General features: G+C 43.7%; 1 protein-coding gene across 1 annotated transcript; it reads right to left on the bottom strand.

Annotated features, from left to right (window-relative positions):
- Positions 1 to 22,235, bottom strand: CCDC47 (coiled-coil domain containing 47). The gene is made up of 13 exons (XM_084748536.1): positions 22,008 to 22,235; positions 18,155 to 18,423; positions 16,417 to 16,524; positions 15,380 to 15,554; positions 13,319 to 13,440; positions 13,007 to 13,072; positions 8,738 to 8,839; positions 8,432 to 8,542; positions 7,027 to 7,112; positions 5,279 to 5,337; positions 4,273 to 4,382; positions 3,893 to 4,060; positions 1 to 1,578 (listed from the first exon to the last, which is right to left on the bottom strand). Exons 2-13 carry the CDS (start codon positions 18,416 to 18,418, stop codon positions 1,498 to 1,500), a joined length of 1,452 nt encoding a protein of 483 aa, XP_084604662.1. The 5' UTR covers positions 18,419 to 18,423; positions 22,008 to 22,235; the 3' UTR covers positions 1 to 1,497.
- Positions 22,236 to 22,416: the final 181 nt, after the last annotated feature.

Consider the following 22,416-nt stretch of genomic DNA (forward strand, 5'->3'; position numbering starts at 1 on the left):
TTTTGTCAATCAGTTTAATACATGTCATAGGTAGTTCATATGAATGCTTAAATTACAAAATTAGCTGCCACGGTCCGAATGTACGGGACTTTAAGAAAGCTTGTATTACTCAAAAGATAACTAAGCACATAAGTTTTGATTCTAAAATGTATTTTAAAGATTTGTAAAATAATGTTAAGTCTAGAATCATATGGCCTCAAAGGATTCGATTTTGTGTTATTTTTAATAACTTAAACTTGTGAACTGTTAAAAAGCATTACACTTGTATATCCCAGTACATACATGTCTGTTAACCTAGACAAAGCCACATGAAAAACCCCGTATAATTCACAAGGCAACAGCACACACTGTTTTCACCGCAACCCACTGCCCGCCCCTAGCAAAAAAACCCAAACAACCCTTTCCCATCCCGAACAAAAATTACCTGGTACAAGCAGTGAGTTAAAAATGCTTTCTCAGTAGGAAGCATTTATAAAATGCAGAGATCTCAACAAGCCAAATGCTTATGCAGAGGGCTCTCCCCTCATGAGGCAGACCAAACTTGGAATCACCTAAGAAAGCTCACTTTTGAAAAGCATACTTGTGCATATCAATGGTTATCTGTTACAAGAAAGTACATACCAGCCTTGTGGACAAGAGAAAAGCAGACGGAGAGGCCAAGGTGCACTCGTCCGTACGACAGAGAACAGCTTCCCCGCGAATACTCATCAGGGCTGCAGCAACCAAGAAAACCATTGTGACCTCACAGAGACCAGCGATCTGCCCGCGGCTGCTGGAGCTAGGTGAAGCAGTTCATGTTGTCATGCATTTTTTACTCAGGAAAAATAAACACACAATGACTTCCAATTCAGCACTCAAGGAGAAACTGCGCCTGTACGACCTACCTCTAGAACCTTCCATGAACTTACAGTATCCTAACACCTAGATTTCCTCCTATAATACTGTCACCAGCACCACCCACATACAAAATATTCACTGTACTAAGTCCTAAGTCTCTGAAATTCATCATCACATACAGTGTTCTAGATTCTTTTTCCCCCCACAAGTTTAATGTGGACACAGAAAAAAAAACAAGCAATGTGTATTGTGCAGTTTTCAATAGTTACTCTTGGAATCTTGGTTTAGAGTCAGTCTCCATAGTTTTCTAATCTCGCAGTTTAAACAAAAAGCAACAATCTATCTAGAAATTGCATGATCGCTCTTCGAACACCAAAGTAAAGCACTGATGATTCATGTTATAATTTAAAAATATTTTAAAACTACACATACTTTATAACCATTCCTCTTATAAAATAATCAAAATAATTTGATCATCTGGAAGGAGATAACTGGGAGAGCCCTCCCAATGTGTCCACAGCCTCTGCAGAACTCCAAGAGGAGAGGAGAGGATCAAACAAGGAGTTCTCAGTCACCAGAAGTAGTCGAACTTGAAGGGAGAAACGGACTCGCGCTTTTCCCGTTTCCTGTGGACGCAGACCTCTGGGGCGAAGGGCGACGTTACATGGCTTTCACTTTGATTTGTTTCATTTTCATTTGTTTCTTCTCCAACTTCTTTTGTTCTCTCCTCAGAGCAGCTTCCTGTGAAACAGGAACGGGGAGAGAAAGATCCAAATTAAGCTCCGAGCACTCACTGAAAATGCCCAGGGACTGGAGAACCAGCTTGGTAGTTAGAGCTCTTGCGAAAGATCCACGTTCTGTTCAAAGCACACGCCAGGTGGCTCACAACTGCCTTTAGCCCCAGCTCTGAGAGACCTGATGCTTCTGGTGTCCACGGGCCCCTCTGCTCACCCATATTATCACTCAAAATCCTTTTGTGGGAGTGGGGGCGGGGTGGAGTGAAGTTTGACAGGGTCCGCCTGCCTCTCTCCTGGGTGCTGGGATTAAAGGTGTGCCTTTATTCAAAGTCCTGGTCTTGCGAACAACACAGAGAAGATTCTTGAAGATACTTATAACAATAATTGCAAGCCAGGCATGATCATGCACCAATCCCAGCATTTGGAAGCCTGAGGCAGGAGGATTGCACTTTGAGGCCAACCTTGGCTTCACAGTTAGTTCCAGGCCAATCTGTGCTATGAGACATTGTTTTGAAAGACAAAACAAAAACGTTGCCCACACTGACCGTAAATTCAACACCCACTCTTCCTTAAAAGGTAATGTTCTCATTATTTAGCCATTGCTAGCCTAGAAAGTGCTATTCAGACCAGGCATGGGGCTAAAGAAATGGCTTAAGGTTTAAGAGTGCCTGGGACTCTTCTGGGGGATTGAGTTTGGTTCCTAGCACCCACACCAGCTTAGTGCACAACTTCCTATAACTCTAACTCCAGCTTCAAGGGACTCTCACACCCTCTTTGGGCATTTCTTATGCGTATATCCATAAGCAGACATATTATTAAAACTACAATCAGGCTGGAGAAATGGCTCAGTGGTTAAGACACCTGTTATTCTTGCAGAGGACCTAGGTTTGGTTCCCAGCACCCATATGGTAGCTCATAACCATCTCCAATTCCAATTCCTGAGGATCCAATGCTGCCTTCTGGCTCCCACAAGCACCAGAAAATGGTGCCCAGGTACACATAGATGTATGCAAAGCATACAAATAAATCTTTGTTTTGGCCAGGCAGTGGTGGCGCACACATTTAATCCCAGCACTTGGGAGGCAGAGGCAGGCGGATCCCTGTGAGTTCTAGGCCAGCCTGGTCTACAAAGCGAGTCCAGGACAGCCAAGGCTAATACAGAGAGACCCTGTCTCGGAAAAAAACAAAAACAAAAACCCTTTGTTTTGTTTGTTTGTTTTTCGAGACAGAGTTTCTCTATGTAGCCCTGGCCTTCCTGGAACTCACTCTTTATACCAGACTGGCCTCAAACTTTTAAAGATCTGCCTGCCTTTGCCTCCCAAGTACTGGGATTAAAGGCATGAGCCACCACTACTGGCAACACAAATCTTTAAAAAAAAAATAAAATAAAAAACCTTTTCATAAAAGCCAGAATTTAGGAGGCTGGAGAGATGGCTCAGGGGTTAAGAGCAATGACTGCTTTCCCAGAGGTCCTGAGTTCAATTCCCAACAACCACATGGTGGCTCACAACCATCTACAATGTGATTTGATGCCCTCTTCTGGCCTGTAGGTGTTACATGGAGGCAGAGCACTGTATACATAATAAATAAATCTTTAAAAAAAATTTCTGATTTCAGCCGGGCGCAGTGGTAATCCCTGTACTCAGGGGCAGGAGGATCTCTATGAGCTCAAAGTCAGCCTGATCTACAAAGCGAGTTCCGAGCAGCAAAGACTACACAAGAAACCCTGTCTCTAAACAAACCAAACCAAACAAACAAATTCCCCATTTCTTTCTAATTGTTTGGTCTGAAATGGGACTGAATTGGGAAAAGAGGGTAATTCAGTCATTTTCCAGGTGCACAAACTCAACTTAGTATGGAATAAAGTGCTGTCAAATGACAATGTGTCCCAAACATTGAAAACTATGAAGCTTTTAGCGTGTGTACACTTGTGCACAGGACTATCATAGACGACAGTATGGTACAAACAGGCATCTGGATCACTAAACCCAGGACCGTTCTGGGGACTCTCACAAAGCCTCAACCCAGACGAGGAGCTACAGGCAAGGAAGGAAAGCTGGGAGCAGAACAGTCCCCCAGGGCAGAGCACAGCAGCTGGCTACCCAATCCCAAACGGTCAGCCCTGGACACGCGCACACAAGTAACACACGCAGCACACAGCAGCAGCAACAAAGACAAGGAGGCCATGAATTTGGACGCGAGCTGTGGGGAGAAGCGAGGTATATGGGAGGCTTAGAAGGGAGGAAAAGGAAGGGGGGATGGTATAGTTATATTGAGAGCAGCCAGCGCCTCGGCCTCGGGGGCCTCGGGGGCCTCACCTCCAGCCGGCGCTGCTTCTCGGGGTCCTCCTCGTTCATGATGCGCTCCTTCTCAGCTCTTTTCTTCTCTTCACGCCGAGACTGTGCAGCCTCCTGTCTCTGCACGTGTGTCAGCTTCAAAAAGTTCTCTTCCACTCGAGCACGGTTCTTGTCTGCTTTTTGCTTACCCTTCCCCGGGAAACAAAGTCTTCATTGGAAGCCCATTTCCATCCCACAGGAGAAAACCCCACTTAGCACTCTTTGGTAAAACTACTCCCTTTGGCATTTTCAAGTCAACTAATAAAGACTTGGTCTCTGCAGTCGCTGACAGCTGCTGCCCATGGGGTCGGGGGAGCCAACAGTAAAAGGTGCCAGTTTGTAAGAAAGGCCTAGGGACTTACTTCTCTGTTGAGTCGGAACTTTTTGGCTTTATCGATAGAATAAATCACCATGTTCATCAGGGGTAACAAAGCCTCCATATCCTTTGGGTACGTGTTACCTGAGCCAGGCACTGGAAAACACGAGCACCCGCGCCATTAGTACTTCTGGGTTGGCAGTCTCTTCCTTCCTTCTTTTTCTTTTTTCTTTTTTGAGACAGGGTTCTCTGTGTAGTGTTGGCTGTCCTGGACTCGCTTTGTAGACCAGGCTGGCCTTAAAGGTGTGTGGCGCCACCCCTGGCCACAGTCTTTCTTTCTTAATGCTAACAGACTAGCTCCTTGGAGGAGGAACCCAGAAATCAACAAGGAAAAATGAGGTTAACAATACTTCAGTTTTAAGGTTATTATTTTAGAGGCTGGGCGTGGTGGTGCACGCCTTTAATCCCAGCACTCAGGAGGCAGAGGCAGGTGGATCTCTGAGTTTGAGGCTAGCCTGGTCTACAAAGCGAGTCCAGGACAGCCAGGGCTACACAGAGAAACCCTGTCTTGAAAAGCAAAACAAACAAACAAACAAACCAAACAAAATAAGCAAGCAAACAAAGAGTTATTATTTTAGAAGGAAAAACAATCTCAAAAACATTTCAGAGATGGGGCTGGAGAGATGGCTCAAGAGGTTAAGACCACTGGCTGTTCTTCCAAAGGTCCTGAGTTCAATTCCCAGCAACCACATGGTGGCTCATAACCATGTATAATGAGACCCGGTGCCCTCTTCTGGCCTGCAGGTACATATGCAATAAGGAATACTGTATAGAATAATAAATAAATCCTTAAACTAAAAAAAAAAAAAAAAAAAAAATCATCAAGCCAGGCATCATCGCACTCAGCTTTAATCCCAGCACTTGGAGGCAGAGGCAGGTGAATTGCTATGAGTTTGAGGCCAGGCTGGTCTACAAAGATAGTCCAAGACAGCCAAGGCTACACAGTGAAACCGTGTCTCAAAGAATTAAACCGACAGACCCAGAACACTTACCATTAAATGTAAACAGTAGTGTCCTCTTAGTGTCAGGCAGCTTTAAAGGCTGACCTTCCCTGTCATGAAAGAGAAGTGTGTTAAAAGTGAATGTCAGAAAGGCACTTTGCATGTATGTAAGCCACTCACCTGTCTGAGTTGGGCAAATACCTGCCAACAGCACTGCATGTACTGTGTACCTCATGTCACTGGCACCTGAAGGAGCTCGTGGATCATCTTGCCCACTTGGTGCTAATTTGAACCCCTCCAGTGATGTTTCTAGTGGGCAACACATAGTCCCTCTCACCCAGGGAGCCAGGAATGTGCCTATATTTAAGTATGAGACCATATTTTAAATACTTTTGCTTATGTTTTTTAATTTCTAAATTTTTATTTTTGTGTCTGAGTGTTTGGGCTGTGTGTGTGTGTGTGTGTGTGTGTGTGTGTGTGTGCGCGCGCGCATGTGCACTACCTGGAGTTAGAGTGGTTTTTCGCCTCCATGCGGGAGCTGGGAACCAATTCCTGGGCCTGGGTTTTATGCATGAGCAATATACTCTTAACCACTGAGTCACCTCTCCAAACCCCAATTTTCACTGTTTTTTATTGGTCATTATTCTCTAAAAGTTGAGGTATACAGTGTAACAATTACTTAATAGTGCTTCCATTGTTTCAGGTATAACAAGAATCTAAAGATTGTTGCCTGTGGAAAAGGCTATGTGTGTTACATGCAAATACTATGTCACTTTATGTAAGAGACACAAGCATCCTGAGAATTAGGTAGAGTGGCGGTTAGCCAGCCAACAGTCCTTCATGGATTTGGAGCAAGCATTGTTTATAAACTTGTTCTGTCAAGGTCATTACAAATTTTGACTATCAAACAATCTACTTCTGTCCCACTCCCAACAAAAGGCTTAATAAAAGCTACAATGTAATACTTTGTCCCTAGTGTTGTGACCAAGCTTAGCAAGGCAAGGACACAGTATCATCTAGAAGCATAAGAACCCAAACACTCTCCACAGGCAACTAAAATCTAGAGTACACTTTTGTTGCTGCTACTCTTACTCTGGCATTGGGAAAAGAACCCACAGTTCCTAGAATGTGTATGGCTGGTAGAGTCTCACTGTGTCACTGACTGACCTAAACCTCACAATATAAACCAGGCTGGATTGGGAGACCTCTCTGTTCCTGCCTCTGAAAGCTGAGACCCAATGCCTGCGCCACTACACCTGGTCCAGAATGGCTTTTAATTGTACTCAACTCCATAGCCTATGAGAGTAGCCTGAGACCAATTCAGGTCAGATCCAGCTCCCTATCAGAAGCAGATTTAGTTAAGCTTCCCAGAAACCGCCTGAAAATTCAATGAATAAACCCAAGCCCAAACTCTGAAGCATATACACCTGAACAGTACTACTATAAAACCAGAAACTATAGGTACTGTCATCTAATGACACATCCAGTTAGTCAAGAAGTGAAGGGAGAAAGGGGGTAAATATAAAATACATACATTTGCAATCAAAGTCAAAGATCACAAATTTAGAAATGGCACAGGGTGTACCAGCTGCAATTTCTTAGCACCAGCCTTCCTTCTGAGCCTCCCCAGGTGAGTGATACAAACACGCTCCAGTCACTTCCCATGATGCACTTGGTAGGAGGGCACTCATTATCAGCATCCCCTTCTCACTTGGTAAGGAAACTGCAGAGGTACCTTGTGGTGTTCCAACAAAAAACTACTATGGAAAACGAATTTTAATACTTTCTTTCGTACGTACTCTTGCATAATCTTTGGACCAGAGAACTGGTCTGAAAAATGAACAGATTCAATCTTGTCAGCATAGTGTGTTAGAAAGTGAACCATCTAAAAGAAAGAAAAAAAGGATATTATCTAGAGTTTGGTGCATTTCCAAGTTTTCATAGATATTCACCTTTTAATCCTTACTTTTACAAAATGTCACTTAGACTAAAACACTTTTTTCTTTTATTTTTAATACTTTTATCTTTAAAAAAAGGGCGGGGGGAGTTATCTAATGAAGCCTTCCCCTTCCCCTTAAAAGAAATGGTTCTCAGCAGCCAGCCACCCCCCAGCCTTGGCCTCTGCCATTACAGCGTCACAAGTGCCCACCCTTGTGTGCCCATCCTTACTTATACAAACTAAATCTCAAGAGTGACTAAAGGACACCATCAAAGGACTAAAGCTATAATCCTAAAAATAAATAAACAAACTAAGCAAACAAACAAACTTGAAAGTTGGCTTGGAGTGGTGGTACACACCTTTAATTTTAGCATTTGGGGGATAGAGGCAGGTAGATCACTTTGAGCTCCAGGCTAGACAGGGTTACACAGTGAGACTCTATCTTAAAAAACAAGAGTCTTGAAAGCTTGAATTAAAAGTCATTAGTTCTTTAGAGAGAATTTTTTATTTTAGTGTGGGAATGTGAGTGTGTGTGCACATGCGTGCTGTGTACCTGGGGAAGGCAGAAGAGGGGGTCATATCCCTCCAGCTGGAGTTCAGGGACACTGCTTGCTGAGCAGACCCTGGGATACAAGCTCCTGTCCTTATGACTGCACAGCTCTTCACTGCCGAGCTGTCCCCTGGACCGACAGCCCGCTATCTATCAGTGTAAAGGAGGAATGGCAACTGCAGCTAATGCACAGCACAAGAGGACCCGTGCCAGCTGAGGGAGACCCACCCCCTCAACCCCAGGGCCGACATGCCTCATTAGGATGGTGGTGGTGTGCTACTGTTTCTAGTGCAATCAACAGCTGTGTTTACCCAGTTATGACTATAAACATCACAGAAAACGTTTGTCATGAGTCATTTATAGTCACAGCTTATTTACCTGTTGTTTCAAAGGATAAAATAAAACAGTATTGATTTGTTTGTTTTTTGAGACAGGGTTTTTCTGTGTAGCCTTGACTGTCCTAGAACTCTCTTTGTAGACCAGGCTGGCCTTGAACTCACAGAGATCTGCCTGCCTCTGCCTCCTGAGTGCTGGGATTAAAGGCACGCGCCATCACCGTCCAGCCCAGTATTGATTTTTAATGATTTACTTTTTGAAGACAGCCTCTCGCTGTACAACCCAGCCTGGGCGGGGACTCATGATGCTCTTGCCTCAGCCTCTAGAGCAGCTGCCATGACAGCCATGCACGGCTGCACATGGCCTTTCCAGTGTTTACCTTTGTATCCATCATCCCCTCTGTGACCTCTCCCATTTCTGACAGAATGGCCAAAGAGTCTGGCAGTCCATACTTCGCTCCAGACTTAGGTTTATCACTACAAAATTCACTCTGAAAGAAGAAATTGAAAACATAAAACATGGTTATTTTATTATACGTTTTTCCCCCAAAATGCTAGGAATGCAGAACCTGTTTTAAAGTGGGACTTAACATTGGAGAGACAGAACTGTGCTGTCCTACAAAGCTGAGCTTCCTGTGTAATGAGGCAGTTTCGACAAATGCTTACATTAAAGCAACATGACATACCAGGTCCTGCATCTCTTTCTGCAGCCGCACCAAAGCTTTGCGAGTGCCCACAGCAAACACATACGTATCCATGTCCTCATCATTCATGGTAACTTTTATTTGCTTTAAAAAGAGAGAGAGAAAAAAAGACAAGACTCACTTGTTGGGTTCTATAGTGGGTAGATTTCTAAATGGCCCCAAAGAATTTAGCCTTCTCCTATATAGATTTTCCATTTGAGCAGGGATCAGTTGATTTCAATTAACAAAAGGAGCACCATCTTGGGTATAACACATAATCCGACAAGTTATTAAAAGTAACTGGGCTGCTGGGCGTGGTGATACACGCCTTTAATCCCAGCACTCGGGAGGCTGAGGCAGGTGGATCTCTGAGAGTTTGATGCCAGCTTGGTCTATAAAAGTGAGTCCAAGGCAGCCAAGGCTACACAGAGAAACCCTGTCTCCAAACAAACAAACAAACAAAGTAAAATAAAATAAAGGTAACTGGGCCATAGCTGAAGAGGAAACATCAAGGAAGAGGGATGGGTTATGAGGCCCTCCAGGACCTGAGTAATTCCCAGTTGGCAGGTCACAAGAAAATAAGGGCCTATACATACAAGAAACTGAATTCTGAAAAAAAACCTGAATGAGCCTATAAAGAAGGAAAGTCGAGTCTTGCTCACACCCTTTTTAGCCTTGTGGACCTAGCGAGAGGATCTAGATCCAGGTAAGCTACACTGGTCACTCAGGTACTGATACTGTAAGATACTGGCTTGTTTTGTTTTGTGTTTTTCCTTCAGTCTTTGTTTTTGAGATAGAGTCTCAAAAAACAACCCCTCCCCCACCCCGCCCCTTCCAGGCATGAAAATATATTACGGGCATGGAAATATATGCCTTTAATCCCAGCACTCAGGAGGCAGATGCAGGAAGATTTCTGTGAGTTTGAGGCTGTATCTACACAGTGAGACTGTTCCAAATAAACAGAAAAAGATTATTTCTATCCTATGTATATATGGGTGTTTGCCTGCATGCATATCTGTGTACCGTGTGGGGGCAGCACCCCAGAGACTAGAAGAGAGTACTGGATTTCCTAGAACAGACGGTTATGAGCCTGGTGTTGGTTCTGGGAATCGAACCTGGGTACTCTGGAAGAGCAGTCAGTGCTCTCAATTTCTGAGTCATTTCTCCACTCCCAAATGGCGCTGCAGGTTTGTTTTTGTTTTTGTTTTTGTTTAGTTTTTTGAGATAGGGTCTCTCTGTGTAATAGCCCTGGTTGTCCTGGACTCACTTTGTAGACCAGGCTTGCCCTCGAACTCACAGATTTCCACCTGCCTCTGCCTCTGCCCCCCTGAGGGCTGGGATTACAGGCATGTGCCACCGTGCCTGGCTCTGAATGGTGCTGTTTTAAGCTGTTCGGTTCTATGGCAATTGTTATGAAGAAACACAACACCAATATAGGTTCATATTAAGTGGTCAAGTAAAAAAGTTAGCAGTAAATAGGATCCAACTGGACAGTGTGACATAAAAATTATATCTGGGGGCTGGAGAGATGGCTCAGTGGGTTAAGAGTACTGACTGCTTTTCCAGAGGTCATGAGTTCAATTCCCAGCAACCACATGGTGGCTCATAACCATCCACAATGAGATCTGGTGCCCTCTTCTGGCATGCAGTACATGCAGGCATAATACTGTATACATATTAAATAAATAAATATTTTAAAAAAATTATATCTGGGTTTTGTCTCAGATTCCTGGCACAGAGCTAAATCCTTTAGTCTATCGACCCCTGTCTATCGACCCGAGTTCGTACTAATGTAAGGCCTCCATAGACTGGGGCTGATCACGAGAAAGCAAATACTGGGGGAAGAATATGGAGCCTTGCTCTACAGAAACCCTTGAACCACATTCCAACGCTTCCACATTCGTAAACTTGTGAATTTACTAAAAGAATGGGATGGTTGGAAAAAGTAAGGAAGCTGCACACAAGTCCTTCCCTTTTCCCACAGTGTCTTGCTTTGTAGCTCTGGGCAGACTGGAGTTCGCCATGTAAAGCAGCTTGTCCTGGAACGCACAGAGCCCCACCTGCCTCTGATCCTCCAGTCCTAAGATTAAAGCCACTTGCCATCACTGGCTATTGCTGAGTGTGTCCTGAGTAAGTTAGGAGGTATAAGCAAAGGTTTCCCTTGAATTCTGTGAGTCATTCTAATAACCCTGGAGGGGAGGAGGGGAGAACCCTCGATTCATAGGTGCCTATGGTCTGGGTGGTCTGGGTTTGCAATGCCTTCAGAAGCAGGGACACTGGGGGCCTGAACCTTTCAACCTGTGGGGCCTGAAGCTAATGATCAGAACTGAAGTGTTGGATCCCAGCTGGTATTTAGAAAATCTAAGAACCAGTCAGTGTAAAAACATTCTTACACAAGTAAATAATTCTTAGTATTCTGCACAGGGACAGACAATATTATAAACCTAAAATGTAGGATATGGGAAAACATGTTTCTAGTTGTACTAATTGTAATTCTTAATGGTTGGGCCAAATTCTTAGTATGTGGAAGGGAAACGTGGTGCTAGAGACAGTGGCTTCATGGTTAAGAGCACTTGCTGCTCTTGCAGAGGACACAGGCTCAGCACTCAGCACTCAGCACAGTAGCTCATAACCCCCTGTAACACTCTAGTTCCACAAGGCCCAACACTCTTTCCCGACCTCTTTGGACACACATGTAGGACACAGACATACATGCAGGCAACACACATGCATAACATTTAAAAATATTTTTCAAAAAGGGGGTCCCAGGATTCTAATGAAGGGAAAGACCTGGTAAATGGTAGCTGAATTAAAAAAAATTTTTTTTTCTTTTCTTCTGTATTACAGGAAATTATAAAAGCAATAAGCAGGATCTTTAATAGACTCTAGGGGGAAAAAAAGCAAATAATAACAATCTTGTCTGAGGGTATCTCTTCTCGGGAGAGAGGCAGGGAACATTTTTGACAGGGAACACAATTTGCAGAATAATGTTAACTTACTAAATGAAAGATGGGGGTTGGAGAGATGGCTCAGTGGTTAAGAGCCCAGCCGTTAAGAGTTCTTCCAGAGGTCCTGAGTTCAATTCCCAGCAACCACATGGTGGCTCACAACCACCTGTAATACAATCTGGTGCCCTCTTCTGGTATGCATGAAGACAATGTATACACATACATAAAATAAGTAAATCTTTAAAATAAATAAATAAACAAAAGACAATACACTCAATACCTAGATTGTGATGTGACCTCTTTCAACCAAAATCCATCATTTGAAGTAAAAATATTTGATAAAAAAAAAAAAAATGACAAGCAGTGGTGGCAATCATTTATCCCAGCACTGGGGAGGCAGAGGCAGGTGGATCACTGTGAGTTTGAAGCCAGCCTGGTATACAGAGGGACTTCCAGGGAAGCCAGGGCTACACAAAGAAACCCTGCCTAAAAACAAAAACAAAAACAAAAACCCCAAAAAACAAAAAACAACAACAAAAGAGAGAGAGAGAGAGAGAGAGAGAGAGAGAGAGAGAGAGAGAGAAAACAAAAATAAAAACAGGGGCTGGAGAGATGGCTCAGTGGTTAAGAGCACTGCCTGCTCTTCCAAAGGACCCGGGTTCAATTCCCAGCACCCACATGGCAGCTCACAACTGTCTGTAACTCCAAAAATTTGACACACACCAACGCACATAAATTAAAATTAAATAAAATATTAAAAAATAATAATAATAAAAACAAAGAAACAAACCCTAAGACAAGCAAAATGAACTTTGAGACAAAACCCAATGTTCCTCACAGGGCTGGTGAGATGGCTCAGAACATGCTGCTTGCTATGCGAGACTGATGGCCTGAATTTGACTACCCAGACCCCAAGATGCAAGGAGAGAATTGACCCCCAAAAGTTGTCCTCTGACCTCCACACATATGCCCTGGTATGCACATGCCCACATTTACACAGATAGATAAGGTTTAAAAAATAAAGGAAAAGTATTCACAAGGAGAGTTGGATTCCAGGGCACACAACACAGACAACTGTTCTCTCTAGCAAGGCTAAGCCAGCTGTCATACGTGGTGAGAGATATCATCTCCTTCCCTGCAGAAAGCAAGTGGAGGCCTCCCAACAGTTGACAACACAAAAGACCATGATCTGCTTAGGCAAAAAAGCATCAAATTTTCTGGCATGGACACTGACTGCCAGGAGTTCCAAACACAATCCAGGCAGAAATGGAATAGCTATGAAAATAATTCAATTGGTCCCAAGCAAACCAGCAGGAATACTTACCACTTGATCACTCACTGGCCTCATCATTCGGGCCAGGACATTAAGCAAGTCTTGCCTCTTAAGGAACTGAAAAAAAAAGGAGAGGAATTAGTCATTACCTTGCAGCTTACACTTACAGAAGAGCCTTGGCGGGGACTCAAATGCTTCATTTGCCAACTAGTAGAAATATAATATTTATTATTATGTATTATTATTTTAAATCAAACAAGGATGAATGAAGCACTGAATTTAGATTACTAATCACATTTGCAAAAAAGAAAAGAAAAAAAAAAAGCAGGGAAGATCCATGCCGGAGCATGAGCCCCTACTTACCCGCAGCTGGATGAGCATGCCCTCACAGCACACCCGACCAGAACACCACAGGTTATAGATGTGCTCATTCTCCTGATTCAACTTCCCTGTGCTCGTGGCTTCTTTGTTAGTTCCATCATCCCCTAGGAGTGAAAGCACTGGATCTGACTCACTGCACTTTTGGAGCACTTTAGGGGAGCAATGCTTTGCTCTCACAGAATCTCCTTTGAAAGGGATTAAAGGATCGGCACTGTTGCTTTTACTTCGGCATCATTTTACAGGCTGCATGCCTCAATAGGTGTGATGTATACATTTGTCATCTGCTTCATCAACTTTAAGTCATCTAGTTTTGAAGACATACTCAGTGTCATCTCTCAGCCAAACATCTTCAGAATAAGGTTTGTATATAAGCCTGGATTTTCTGAATAAGCTTCATTAATTCCAATTACTTCTGACAGAGTAGAGTCAATGGCAGTTTCCACATATTTCAAATCACCAAAATCATTATTTTACTTCAATGTTATACCAACTTGCTATAACAAGCTCCCAAAGTTTCCTGTGTAAGATTACCGATTTCCACTGTTCCACCATTTATGTTGCTATCCATTCATTTCTCTGTGACGTTATGCAGAGAGCAGAGAGAATGGGACCTGCCCCTGCTCCCGGGGCACACCAGGCACCAGGGCGGCGGGCGACAGGACACAGACAGGTTCTTGTCATCTGCTAGGCTGGGTGTGCTGGGCGCTGAGGGTGGCTGCACAGCCTAGTACAGGTGGGGGCTTCCTTTTACTCTTAAAACTCTTTATTGTCTCCATAAAAAAAGTTAGGGATTCTGGCATGAAGAAGAGGGAGGGCAATGAGCCAAAGAAGCTCCCCCCCCCACCCCAAATTCCCTGACCAAACACACCCGATAAAACTCTGGAACAGGGAAGAGAGCATGGGCTGGTAACAGGAATAGTTTAATATAGTCCAGTAACCTGGTTGTAATTTAACCCTTTAGGTAGGTTTTAACACCGGTTTCCTTCTTACAAAAAACAGAAACTATATATCCAATTAGCAAGCAGTGTTGCAACAAATAGCAATAAAAAAAACATGTGACAAAAAGGAGGAGAGAGAAGAGGAGGAGGAAGAGGAGGAGGAGGAGGAGGAAGAGGAGGAGGAGGAGGAAGAGGAGGAGGAGGAGGAAGAGGAGGAGGAGGAGGAGGAAGAGGAGGAGGAGGAGGAGGAAGAGGAAAAGAAAGAATATTTGAGGCCCAACTTGGTGGTGCATGCCTTTAATTCCCGCACTAGGCAGGCAGAGACAGGAGGATCTCCGTGAATTTGAGGCAAGCTTGACCTACAAAGCAAGTTCCACGCTGGTCAGGATTACACAATGGACCAGCAAGATGGCTCAGGGGGTGAAGGCATTGGCTACCAAGTCTAAGACCTGAATCCTGGGACCCCCACGTGGAGAGAACTGACTCCCTCAAGTTGTTTTCCCTGCTTACGCTATCTGTCACAAGGATTCCTGCCACTACCAATAAATAGCAAATTAAATTTAAAAACAACTAAAAAAAAATTAAAACAATCAAAACAATGCGTGTAAAATATATTCTACAATGTAGGTGAAGAGCAAAATGGACGGGAGCGTCTCACTCACGAGAGCTAAACGCTAAGTGAGTGTAAAGGGCTCTCACTTCCCGAGCTGCACACAGCTACCCACTCTACAGACTGGTGTATGTCGCATCTGTGGGATGAAAACCAAGGCACCCAAGACGTGAACAAACTGTAAGGGATTTCCCATTCTAAAAATCAAACAAATTATTTTATCCAACTACCTAAAATGGCAAAGTTTCTTGTTTTAACCTGAATTTGAACATCTTGTTTTTATACTGACTATATCTAAAGCTATTTAGCAATTATACTGCTAATGGTAAACGAGAGCTTATATATTTAATTTACTTACATATAAAACCCAACAAAATGGGACCCTTGGAGAAAACAAATGCATTGTAGTCAGCCTTCCATGAAGGCATTTAGATACTGCTGCAGAGGGGATGAACTGTTTGCAGGCAGGCCGATGGACACACTGAATTAACTTACCCACTAAGGTAAAGTTGCTCTCCAAAAGCTCTCTATGAGAGTTAAACCAGGCCTGAGCGAGCCGGCTGTTCTTATTCTTCCCAATGATGTAGTTCATGATATAGGCCAGCAGCCCAGTCACCATCAGAATTTCCAGGTAATAACTCTCCCAACTGTTCTGGAGGTGTGCAGGGACCTTAACAAGGAAAAATCTCAGTCAGTGTTGGCTAAGTAATGGATGAAAAATGTCCCTGGCCTCCAAGAGCACAAGGCACACACGGGCGCACTTAACATACATGCAGGAAAACACTCCTACATATAAAATCTTTAAAAAAAAAAAAAAAGTTAGACTTTGAAAAATATTTCCATTTTGATCTTCTATGACAGGTTTTTATTTTGCTAGCTCCAGGCCAGCTTTTTAAAGATTCTTTAAGAAGACGTATAGCAGGACTGTAGAGATGGTGCCGTGGTTAAGAGCACTGACTGCTCTTCCGGAGGTCCCGGGTTCAATTCCCAGCTCCCACATGGCCGCTCACAACTGTCTGTTAACTCCAAGATCTGACACCCTCACACAGACATACATGCTAGGAAAACATTTATGCATATAAAACAAAAATAAATATATTATTTTTAAAGAAATGTATAGCTGGGCGTGGTGGTGCACGTCTTTAATCCCAGCACTTGGGAGCTAGAGGCAGTGGACCTCTGTGAGTATGAAGCCATCTTGGGCCACAAAGCCAGAACTGTCACACCAAGAAACCCTTTCTCAAAAAACAACAACAACAACAACAACAAAAAAGAAAATGTAAAGACAATCAAATATATCAAGCTTGCTTAGTCACTCTCTGAAGTACAGCCAGCCACCTACTACTTGAACTAAGTAAAAGTAGGAGGGCTACACTACAACACGAGCTTCATAACAACGATGCTTACCAGAATTCATGTTAAGCCCATTTTTAGAATGCACTAGTATCCCAACACCCACTGTATGTCATGGTCCACGTTATGGTATTAATGATTTACTGCTTAGCTTGGAATTCCGAATCTTACGTACTTACATCAACAATTGTTATTGGATCTTTACTTTTGCTAGAAGAGGTATCTGGTTTGTCTTCATAACCCTCAAATTCTTCATCATCATACGGCTCACTTTCCGTATCTCCCTCCTACAAAAACAAAACAGACATGTCCACAAATGGTGCCAGCAGCTGTGTCTCATTTTGTGGGTAACATTTGTAGAGGAAAACATAACTAGCAAGCAACAAGTACAGAACATAGATATAAAATGCTTTAGCAAAATAGCAAACTTTGAGGCATAAGTTTCAGAAAACTAACATACACGCTAATGATATTTAATAATGCATTTCATATTTGAAATTTGGTAAGAGAGCTTGGCATGGTAGCTAGTGCATTTAATCCCAGAACTTAGGAGGCTCTGTGATTTTGGGGCCATCCTGGTCCACATAGCAAGTTCCAGGATAGCCAGGGTTATATAGTGAGACTCTGCCTCAAAAACAAAAACAAAAACAAAAAACAAACAAACAAACAAACAAAAAAACAGGCTGGACAGATGGCTCAGAGGTTAAGAGCACTGGCTGCTCTTCCAGAGGTCCTGAGTTCAATTCCCAGCAACCACAAGGTGGCTCACAATCATCTATGAGATCTGGTGCCCTCTTCTGGCATGTAGGCAGAGCACTGTATACATAATAAATCTTAAAAAAATAAAAAAGATAGGAAGAAATTTTTCTAATAAAATAAACCTTGTTCTTGTTTTCTCATCACTTCTCACTACACATAAAACACTGTGCTGAATATGTTAATTAATTTAATTCTTCAATGTACATGCATAGTAAACATGGCAAAAACAAAAACAGTGAGATCTTTTCTCAAAAAACAAAACAAAACAAAAAAAGAGATACTATACAGAATAAATGCCTTAATATTATAAACTTCCAAGATGAGACAAAAACTTTAAGACACTAAAAGAATGATACCACTTACTTTACAAAGCCCAAAGTCCTACAGTTTCATTCGTATATTACTAATCCTCAGTTTGGATTTGTTTGTTTGTTTGTTTAGACAGGTTTTTCTGTGTAGCCTTGGCTGTACTGGACTTGCTTTGTAGGCCAGGCTGGCTTTGAACTCACAAAGATCTGCCTGCCTCCGCCTCCCGAGTGCTAGGATTAAAGGCGTGCGCCACCACACCTGGCTCAGTTTGGATCTTTACTACAGTAACTATAGAAAGCACAATGCTTTAGCAAGGTATGAGGTAGGAACGCACCCCAAAGTATTTAGAAGAGTTTAGCTGGGTTGTGGTGACACATACCAGCACTAGGGAGACAGTTTGAGGCTAGCCTGGCCTACAAAGCCAAGTCCAGGACAGCCAGAACTATAGAGAGACTTTACTGGGGGGCGGGGGGGGGGGGAGAGAAAGAATGAGAATAAACTAGAACAAACATGACGACACCAGAGAGCAAAAGCCTCCATTATATTTGGCTCTTTTGTTTGTTTGAGGAAATCACTAATAATTTTCCGCCCTCCCAAATTTCCCAATAGACTGGCAATAAGCACCCTTCTTGGAGGAGTTAAAGAGGCATTTCATAAATTAAAGCGCCTGGTGCTCTTTGCAAAGGACCAGGATTTGGTTCCCAGAATCCACATGGCTGCTCAGTTCCAAAGGACCCAGCACCCTCTTCAGGCCTTCAAGGGCACCAAGGAGTGCACACACAGCACACTTACATGCAGGCAACACTCATACCCATGAAAATAAATCAGTCTTAAAAACAAAAACCCTACCTGCGTGTCTGCATCTTCAAAATCTCCTTCTTGGTTTTCATCCTGTCCTTCTAACTCCACAGTGGTCTCATCTTCATCATCCTCCGTGGTTATCACTCGCTGAGGCGATTCCGTGACAGAATCTTCCATGACATCCTCAAACTCAGCAAAATCATTATCATCGTATTCTACTATGTCTTCTTCATCCTCGAAATCATCAAACTTGGCTTCAGAGACTCTCCCAAGCACCAAAAGGACAGCACAGACAGCACAGAAGGCTTTCATGGCACCTTAAAAATAAGCGGTGAGAGACAGTGTGCCACATATGATTACCACATTTTGTAAATTGTCAGTATTCTACAAACCAGCTAGGTATGGTGGTACATGCTTGTAAAGCCAGTGCTGGGAGGTGGAAGGAGGCCAGCCTTGGCTATACTGAGCTCAAGGCCAGACCAACCTGTAGGCTGACCCTTAATTAAAAACAAAACAATCAGCCGCCATGGTGGCGCTCGCCTTTAATCCCAGCACTCAGGAAGGCAGAGGCAGGCGGATCGCTGTGAGTTGGAGGCCAGCCTAGGCTACGCAGAGAAGCCCTGACTTGAAAAACAAAACTCACAAATGTCTCCTGCTTTTCTCTTCCTCAATATTCTTGGATTCAGACAGCACTATGTAAAACAAAAACAAAAAACCCAATGGGGTGAGGCTAAGAGGTACGGGGTCTATCCAGATCATTTTCAGGAGTTATCTGTAAAAATGGGGATGTTATGAATTTCTTTAGGTTTAGTTCTCTAATATCTTTCTGTTTATGTTACATATTCCCTAAGATTTCCCCTCCTACACACACAAAAAAAGTATTTTTGAGAGACTATTAAAACCTTTATAGGGGAACCAGGCGTGGTGGCGCATGCCTTTAATCCCAGCACTCGGGAGGCAGAGGCAGGCGGATCGCTGTGAGTTCGAGGCCAGCCTGGTCTATAAAGCGAATCCAGGACAGCCAAGGCTACACAGAGAGACCCTGTCTCGAAAAAAACCTTTATAGGGGCTGGAGAGATGGCTCAGCACTCAGTGGCTGCTCTTCCAGAAGACCCAGGTTCAATTCCTAGCACCCACACGGTAGCTCACAACTGCCTGTAACCTCTGGCACCCTCACACAGACATGCCTGAAGGCAAAACACCAGTGTACATAAAATAAATTATTTAAAATAAAACCTTCCTAAAAGAACTAAGTCATGTGGAAAGAAGTATTAAGATACAACTATTTGCCGGGCATGGTGGCCCACGCCTTTAATCCCAGCACTCAGGAGCCAGAGGCAAGCAGATCTCCATGAGTTCAGGCCAGCCTGGTCTACAAAACCAGTCCAGGACAGCCAAAAAAAAAAAAAAAAAAACCAGAGAAACCCTGTCTCAAAAACTAAAAACTAAAAAAACCCAACCCAAACCCCATCCCACAACTATTTAATGTGTAAATGGTTACAAAATAACGCATGAATAAGAATCCCCCAGCCGGGATGAAGTTTGCCAGTCCCGGCTTCTGGCTGTTCTGTTGTGCAGACCAACTGTGCCAATGTGTCTGTCTTACAGACGTGCTCTCCTGGACAAAAACATCACTATGAGCATCACAAATGTGAACACTTAAGTAGAGAAAGAAGATGAAATGTGATAATAATCGAGACAGCTACTAAGTACATGAAATCTCAGAAGACAGTGAAAAAAGCATTCAACCAACAAGATCATTTATACTATATTTCTAATTCTGTCTCCTCATCCAAACACAAGCAAGCGGATCACTGTGAGGTCGAGGCCAGCCTGCTCTACAAAGTGAGTCCAAGACAGGGCTACACAGAGAAGCCCTGACTCAAAAAACTGAAAAAACAAAAACAAAACATCTATTTTTAATGCATAGAAATTCAGCTTAAAGGACAGATACACATGAAAGTATTATTCCTGACAGGGTGGTACTAAAGGATGTGTGAGACTATTACTGATGATCAAGCTATGGATATAATATCCAAACCATATTTTCTTGTTTATTAAAAATTGTTACAAAAGGACTGGGCTGATGGGATAGCCCAGTAGGTAAAGGCACTTACCAACAGGCCTAAGGACCTGTGTTTTACCCTTGGGCATAGTGGAAGACAGAACAAGTTTATAAGTTGTCTTCTGACCTCTCCATGCACACAACATAACCCAAATAAATAAATGAATGTAAATTTTTAAATGTTACAAGGGAAACTGGGTATGTAATTCAAGTTGGTAGAGTACCTGAGTTGATAATAGCACCATATAAAACTGGGTGTGGTGGTACACTCCTGTAATCCCAAAACTAGGGAGGCTGAGGCAGTGGGATCAAAGTTCAAGGCCATCTACCCCTACATAGTGAGTTTTAAGTCTATCCAGGCTTTGTGAGAACCTGTCTCAAAAACTCCGAGAGCTGGTGGGACACGGTTCTTGCCTTTAAAATCCCAGTAGCCAGGAGTCAGAGGCAGGCAGATGTCCCAATTCAAGACCAGCCAGGGATACATAGTGAGCCCCTATATTTAAAAAAGAAAGAAAGACAGATAGATAGATTTACATGGTACAGTGGCTCAATTCTGTAATCCCAGCACCATGGAGCCTGAGTTATGAGTTCCATTGGCCTTCCTTGCCCTGTCCTACACAATGAGTTTTAAGTCAGCCTGCGAGAGACAGACACTATCTCAGCAACAAAGAGTGTCCACTTTTCAGTTTTGGTTTTTAAAGATAAGGTTTCTCTGTGTAGCCTTGGCTTCCCTGGACCAGGCTGGCCTCAAACTCAAGAGATCTGCCTGCCTCTGCCTCCGAATGCTGGGATTAAAGCTGTGCACCTCCAGGCCTGGCAACAGAGGTATTTCTAATGTGATTTATATAACCAGACTCCCTTAACGTTATTTAGGTTAAAAACATCTAACTCATTTGTGCACTGGCTTTCCTTCTAAGAGGAATCCGCTGCACCTGTCAAACCATTTCCCAAATGCACAACCCAGCCTTGTCACCCAGCCTCTAGGACTTCTGAAGCAGAAGACACGAGAATCCAGGCCAGGCAGAAGAATTAACGCGCCTGTCTTGAGTATCTCTGGCAGGTTCCCTCAGTAGTTTCTCGGCACTGACTCCAGACTTTAAAAATCAGTAAATGGCCGGGCGTGGTGGCGCACGCCTTTAATCCCAGCACTTGGGAGGCAGAGGCAGGTGGATCGCTGCGCATTCGAGGCCAGCTTGGTCTACAAAGTGAGTCCAGGACAGCCAAGGCTACACAGAGAAACTGTCTCAAAAACAAAACAAAACAAAACAAAAAAAAAAGGAAAGAAAGAAAGAAAGAAAAAAAAAAACCCAGTAAATGTAGCAATCATTGCTTGTCCTTTCGGCTCTTCATTGCATTAATCAAAAGGATGAACTTCCTAAAAATGATGTCAACAACAGTGTTGGCTACAAAGTTGCATGTTAGAAACCTTCGGCTAAGGTCGACCCTGGCAGGGGTTGCTTCTGTGAAACCTGTCGTGCCTAGTCCTACCTCCTAGTAGGTAGGCCTAGTGTCTATGCTCCATTTCCCCCCACTACACACCAAGACTTTTCAGATTTTGTCTTTCAGGTTGGAATTTGCTCAAAGCCACTAATATGACTCCAAACCCTGCTAAAGCCCAACAGATAATGACCAGGAAAAAAAAAATGGACAGAGGTTTAATCTTTTTTTTTTTTAATTTAGTAAAGGAAAGTTGCGAGTTTTGGTGCATGTCACTACCGACCAGACTTAAAGGGTTGGTTAGGTGAGCAACAGTACCTGGCTCTGCGGCCAAGAAACTTAGTCACCGCTCGGCCTAGGCTGTACACACCAACTGGCATGTCATGGCCCGCTACCTACCTGCACCCGAGGTTGCAACCCGGCCCGGGGCTCCTGAGGCCACCACCTCCACCCAGCCTGCCTTTGTCTGGTCTGTCTTCAGGGAGCAGAGACGTCTGCGGGCCGCGATGTCACTGAAAAGCCCAAAACAGGTAGCTCAGTCCCCGAACCCCTTACTCTTCACGTAGCTTCAGCCGTCCGTTACGTAGATTGCGTACGGCTGGTCTGCGCCTGCGCGCAGCGCGGTGGTGGTGGGGGGCGGGGCGAGGCCTTAAGGACATCCGCGCGAGGCGAGGCGAGGCAAGGCTGCTGGGAAAGTTACGTAACCCCCGCGGCCCCTGGGCTCAGAACCGCCCTAGCGGAGGCTGGATTTCTCCGGCAGGGTACTGTCAGGTTGACGTCACTTTGATCTGGTGCTCCGGAAGCTAAA

This window comes from Acomys minous, assembly GCF_964271855.1.
Source record: "Acomys minous genome assembly, chromosome: 12".
Classification (NCBI taxonomy): Eukaryota; Metazoa; Chordata; class Mammalia; order Rodentia; family Muridae; genus Acomys; species Acomys minous.

Coding starts and splice junctions, on each gene's coding strand:
- CCDC47 (XM_084748536.1), bottom strand. CDS start 18,418: ATGAAAGCCTTCTGTGCTGTCTGTGCTGTCCTTTTGGTGCTTGGGAGA. Junction 13,441..15,379: donor GAGCAACTTTACCTTAGTGG/GTAAGTTAATTC, acceptor TTTCACTCCTAG/GGGATGATGGAACTAACAAA. Junction 5,338..7,026: donor GGTCCAAAGATTATGCAAGA/GTACGTACGAAA, acceptor CTTTCATGACAG/GGAAGGTCAGCCTTTAAAGC.